This window comes from Aptenodytes forsteri, unplaced genomic scaffold, assembly GCF_000699145.1.
Source record: "Aptenodytes forsteri isolate BGI_AS27 unplaced genomic scaffold, ASM69914v1 Scaffold92, whole genome shotgun sequence".
In the NCBI taxonomy this organism is placed as follows: Eukaryota; Metazoa; Chordata; class Aves; order Sphenisciformes; family Spheniscidae; genus Aptenodytes; species Aptenodytes forsteri.
In genome coordinates this window covers 5,800,244-5,806,165 of record NW_008794581.1, presented here as the reverse complement: position 1 = coordinate 5,806,165, position 5,922 = coordinate 5,800,244, and the positions used below count along the sequence as shown (strand labels likewise).

The 5,922-nt window shown below is 42.7% G+C and overlaps 1 protein-coding gene across 1 annotated transcript in view; it reads right to left on the bottom strand.

Annotated features, from left to right (window-relative positions):
• Nucleotides 1-5,013: 5,013 nt before the first annotated feature.
• Nucleotides 5,014-5,922, bottom strand: part of ANKRD55 (ankyrin repeat domain 55) — a 52,438-nt gene continuing 51,529 nt past the window's right edge. Inside the window, exon 11 of the mRNA XM_019470258.1 lies at nt 5,014-5,282. Within this exon, the coding sequence (XP_019325803.1) occupies nt 5,014-5,282 (269 nt within the window). The remainder of the gene's footprint in view (nt 5,283-5,922) is intronic.

The window sequence follows — 5,922 nt, the reverse complement described above, 5'->3', positions numbered from 1 at the left end:
CTTCTCTCTGCAACCTCATCACTGCCAGCCTGTATAACCAGCAGTGGGTAGTAGTTGGAAGGCCGTACCAGACCAGGGAGTTTCCTAGTGATGTCTCTGACCCGGGCCCCAGGGAGGCAGCAGACTTCCCTGTGGGACGGGTCCGGTCGGCATATCGGGCCCTCTGTTCCCCTCAGAAGGGAATCGCCTACAACAACTACCCTCCTTTTTTTCTTAGCAGCGGCAGTCGTAATGTGTGGGGCTGACTGCCTCACCCTAGGCAACCCCCTGGATGGACCTTCGTCTACATCCTCAAATGTACACCCCCTTGACTCTGCAGGTTCTTCCTGGTGTTTGCAGAGCAGCAGAAGGTCACACCATGATGCCAAGTACCCTAGAGCACCATGATGCCAAGTATCCTAGAGCACCACAGTGAAATGGGAATGGAAAGTTACTGCAGGAGGCTGTACCATGCAGGTGTCTGCAGACCTTACTAGGCTCAGTAGCAGCTGCAGAAGGCAGGCCCTTGATGGTGTTGGCTAGCAGGGAGGGAACACTTGGACTTTAGGATCCCAATGGGCCTGGAATTTATTTCTTGGCTCTGTGTCAACTGCTTCACATCAAGTACTACTCACTGCCTTTGGTTAGAGGTGGCTTTGATGCTGGACACCTGACAACCTCTGGTCTAAACTGCCTCTGTCGTAATGTTGAGCTTTTCCACCAATAGAGACAGCACAGGAAAATCTTTACTTTCTCTGAAACTAAGGAACATAGGAAAACTCTATGAAAATAATCAGAGAAAAATTCCACTTTTAAAATACAAAGGCAAATAACATATACTTTCAATACTTCTGTCTTCTTCTAAATCACTGTTATAATGCAGATGCAGAGTAACAGGTCTGAAGACTCATGATGACAGTATGATCAAATGTTAGAATTGTTTGAAAAGTTGCTATGCTTTTGTGTCCTGAAGTGGTAATTATGATGCTTCTGGTGTTTTGCAGTGGAAAAATATATGGGTTGTGCAGACTCCTCTTTGGTGATGGTAGAAGAATGTAGTGTATTTGCGGTGAAGGGACAGAGATCTTCACCTTTGGCAATGGTAGGGGTGTATAAAATGCTTTGTTAGGACTGAATTTTAGAGGATATAGCTTCCTCTTTAGGTATTTATACAAGAAAATTACCCTGCTCATCAGATGTTCTGCTCATCAATAGAATAGCCTTTGAAAGATCCCCGTAATACTGGATAATCCTTTGTTTTACATATGAACATTTTTCTCTGTTTTAAATAATGGACTAATGCTAACCTCCTGTACAGTTTACTGGAAGAGTGGACAGCTCCGTTCAGTATCAATGTGTAAGTAAATGGCCTGCTGGAATAAAGGCTGCACCATTTTTAAAAGCATTTTCAAATTCTGTTCATAAGAATAATATATGGAATGTAAAGCGTGTTCCAGTGAGGAAGTATATTGTGTTTTGGTCAGAAAATATGTCCTGTATGTATATGTATTTTCTTAGCTCTCTGTGCCAAGCCAAACTCCCCAAACACCTAAGTACTGCAACACCCTATGAGTTAACACTCAACTAGTGCCACAGAAGAATGTGCCAGAGATATTTAATCACTAGACAGAGGGGAAAAAAAATCTCTCATGACCTACTGACCAGACATTTCTTGGCAATTGCTGATCAGCTGTGTTAGCCTTTTATTGTCTCTCCTGCTATTATCTTCCAGGAAAGGTCTGAGGAAGAGATCAGTGTAGCTTAAGTAGGTATTGGTTCATTTGTTATCTTTCATGCGGTACGCTGCAGTCAACAGTCTGCTTTCTGAAGGTGAAAGACTTCAACTTATTTTGACCTGTTTATATACATTAGAATTTGGCTATCAAATCCAAAAGATAAGAATAGTTCCTGGTGGGAACATTTCTGAGAATAATTTTTAGTGCTTTCTATGAGCATTAATTTTAAAAAAATCTATATTTGGTAAATTGTGAACTACTTCTTCATTGACAGTCTACAGAAGAAACACATTAGAAAAGTGACCTGGATCGTAGTTCAGATTACCATGCATTTAAGACTGGCTCTGTTCAGGTAAGGTATTCTATGCTTACCTTTGAACAGGCAATTAGATTGCATTCCTTTCCTGAAAAAGTCTATTTCCTGGGTTGGAGACCCAGGGAAAAAAACTTTCCTTCCTTGAAAAAGATGAGGAAAAAAGGGGTAAATGATAGGAAAAAAATAGCTAGCAGATGTCTCCTGTCATGCAAACTGATTGTATAGAGAGGAGGCAGTGGTAATGTGTGTTTCTAGCTTCAAGTGACTGCACATGAAATTCTGCATTTTTGAAGGAATTTCATTTGAAAGACAGTGTTCTCTTGGGTCAAAAATGGTTCATTATTCAACTTTGTCTGCCCGTGCTGCATTAACAAAGCACTGCTGAATAGGAAAACCAGAAAGCTGATTACTTCCTTTCTGGGAATGAAAGTGTCTAGCCTAAGGCGTGGGGGAATGTCTCTCCCTTTCTCTCTTGCTGTAATACTGGAAACATTTGAAATTTGTTCAAGCCTCTATGGGAAGGCAACACAGACTGCTCCTGTACCTTTGTCTCCAGCATGGAACCGCAGCTGGCAAACAAATGGGCGCCACCACAGCTTTTATATGATTGCCATTATGCAGCCCAGGACTCTCCTGGTCCCTGGACAGGCAGGGTAACACGAGAGATGAGAGAGATTCACCCCCTCTCTTAAAGCCAATAATAGCAACGAGGATCCCCTTCTACTCAGGAAAAAATGGAGTTGGAGCACATGACCTGCCTCTCTTGAGGCATGCCATTTGATAGCAAAAAGCTTGGTTTTCTTACCCACTCAAAAGGGCTAGAGTGGCACTGGAGTTACAAACGTTTGACCTCACTGGGATTTCCTGGCTGTGCCATTTGGTCTTCTCTTCCTTCTATACACTGCACCCATTCCCAAGCAGTGTGTTAAACGAAAGATAATTAATCTCTGCCAGAGTGGTTACTTTGGGTTCTCACACTGCAAAGACAAACCTCATTCTCACAATGTCTACCCTGACACTTAGGGTCAACATAAGGGTTATTCACTGCCAGCCAGAGCTGTATGAATTAGATTTTCCTTCTCTGTGCAGTCTGCACCAAAACCATCTGCTCTGTACTGTTTGATAGTGGCTTAAGGTCTGCACTGAAGCTTGAATATTTTTAGGAACTTTCTTAGGAACCACTTGCCTCTTGTGCGAGGCCACAGGGAGAGGTACAAAAGGGCTGGAGTCAGAATTTGGGGGTTGCAACTGGTGGAGTTCCAGGGCAGAGAAGCTTAGGGGCTCTGGAGAGCAGAGCAACTCAGGCAGTGACCCCATGGAACAAATACCAGTCTGTTACACTGTAGGAGGGACTCTGGACTTTTCAGTGAGGCTGGACTGAGCAGGACTGGTCAGGTGCAAAGACAGAGCATGCCAGAATTGATTTTTCTTTTAACATAGCATGCTTCTGTCATGCAGTATTTTTTCCGTCTAGCCTCAGGGACTAGGTTGCCTGTCAGGCCTAAGCACATGAGCTTTTTACTGTCACGGATTTCAGCAAGAAGCTAGAGGTTTACATCACATGTTGAATTTGAGCTTTATACCCTGGCATTTGGATTAGATGTTTAAAAATAAAATATCCTTTTATTTGTGTGCAAAAGCTCCCTCTTCCCTGTGTTGCGTCAGAGCAGCTGTTGTGCTCTCCTTTTTTCTTTCTGGGACTGTCTGTGACAGTCACCACCCATCCTTCTATTTACAGTCATTACCGCAAGGAAATTGGAAACTGCAGCTACTGGGACATGATTATCTTCTCTTTCATGTCAGGTTTGTCTTTTACTGTGACACAGCAAAAGAAATGTTTGTACAGCTAATAAAACATTTATCTAGAGATAAACAGAAATGCCATATCCTGGTTGAGTGAGCTGCTGATGTAGAGCTAATGTAGGACAGGTTTACTAGCAATGGTGATACAGACGGGCTGACAGAAGGGGACTATCTCTGCCTCCCCCTGCCCACAGCAATACCCACAGCCCCTCCGTAATCAGAAATGGGGAAGCATCCAGAGTAATAGCAGCAAGATTTAGATAAGAATCCTGAAGCAAGCAGAGGTTGGCGTCTTTGTCGGCCTCTAGGAAAAAGACAGTCTTGTGAAATGTTTAGTCAAAGGCTTATAGCACTTGCCAAGGCTCTTGACTAAACAACAGTCTAGTTAGGTGTCCTTCTTCAGTTCGGTGATCAAAGTGATGAAATAATACCTAATAAGTCAGCACTGTGCAATCCTTGCTTTATGAAAATAACAATACACAATTGTATTTTTGTCACTGAAGAATATGAAGAATTAAATGAAAGAGACATAACTCAGTCGGTGCAATGAACTGTTTTGAACAGTGTGTGCTATAGCCCTGTCTGTCCCACAGGGATTAGTGTTTCATTGTACTTTTTTAGCTTGTTGAATTCACAAACCACACAAACATACAATGTAGAAAATATGTGAGAAACAGAGCCCAAACCCCTCATTTGCTAAAAGTGCCTTTTATTTTGAGCTTATAATTTTAATCTTAAAAATATATTTTTGATGGCACACAGCCTCAGAATCAGCACCTTTGCATTTACAAACTACAGAGAATGCCTGTCAATTTGTTTCCCTAATTCTGACTTTTAAATCACACAGAAAATCTTACTCTTTGTTCCTGTTTTCTATGAAAGGCTTAACAGCACATTGCTGCAACAAGATTGCATGTTATGAGGATTCCATTCACAAAATAGATTTACAGCACATTAAATATTGATTTAGTACTTTAATCATAAATGAAAACTATTATGAAAATGCCTATATAAATACACAGTGCAGCTTTTGTGATGTGCTACCCTTTCTTGGTTTTTGTTCATTTACACTCCAGTTCACAAGAGCATCATTAGTGCAAATTAATGAGATTTTACTGTACAGTTATCTTGTAGCAAGCTCTTAGATATATTTCAACTGATTGAGGCCAATGTAATGAGTTAATTTTCAGCATCTGGTTTGGTGAGAGGTTTCTCAAGCTCTTCTACAGGGTTAGATTTCTTCTGGCTTGGGATAGCAGGAAGGACACGGCTTGGTTTCAGAGGCTCTCCTGATAGACCAGGCATGAGAGAATAGAGCAAATGACTCTGAGAATGTCCTCTTTTCTGGGATCTGGAGGTTGGCGCTGGTGGGAGAATAACTGCACCAGTCCTTAGGGAATTTAAAGGCAGGGACTTAAACTTCTTAGCACCCTGAGATGGTAGCTGAACTAGAGGAAAAAGAAAAAGAGAGAAAGAGTGCACAGAAAGTGAAAAGCATGACATTTTTACAAATGAGTTTGCTACTTCCTTTGAACTGTTGTTTGTTTGTATTGGGTTGTGTGTACTCAAACCTGCATTTGAAAAATGTGAGTAAAAAAAAAGAGTAAAAAAGTTGCTAAAGCATGGTAGGGCTAATCTTCAGCTGCCCTGTTGGAGGGACAACACGGCAGGGCATAAGCAATCCGGGAGGTTCCTGGAATGCGTGAAGATGATAACTTCCTTCTCCAAGTGGTAGAGGAGCCAACAAGGAGAGGTGCTATGCTGGACCTTGTTCTCACCAACAAGGAGGGTCTGGTGGGGAATGTGAAGCTCAAGGGCAGCCTGGGCTGCAGTGACCACGAAATGGTGGAGTTCAAGAAGATCCTTAGGGCACAGAGGAAGGCGCACAGCAAGCTCACTCCCCTGGACTTCAGGAGAGCAGACTTTGGCCTCTTAAGTGATCTGCTTGGCAGAGTGCCATGGGACAAAGCCCTGGAGGGAAAGAGGGGCCCAAGCAAGCTGGGTAATATTCAAGGATCACCTCCTCCAAGCTCAGGAGCGATGCATCCCAACAAAGAGGAAGTCAGGCAAAAACGCCAGGAGGCCTGC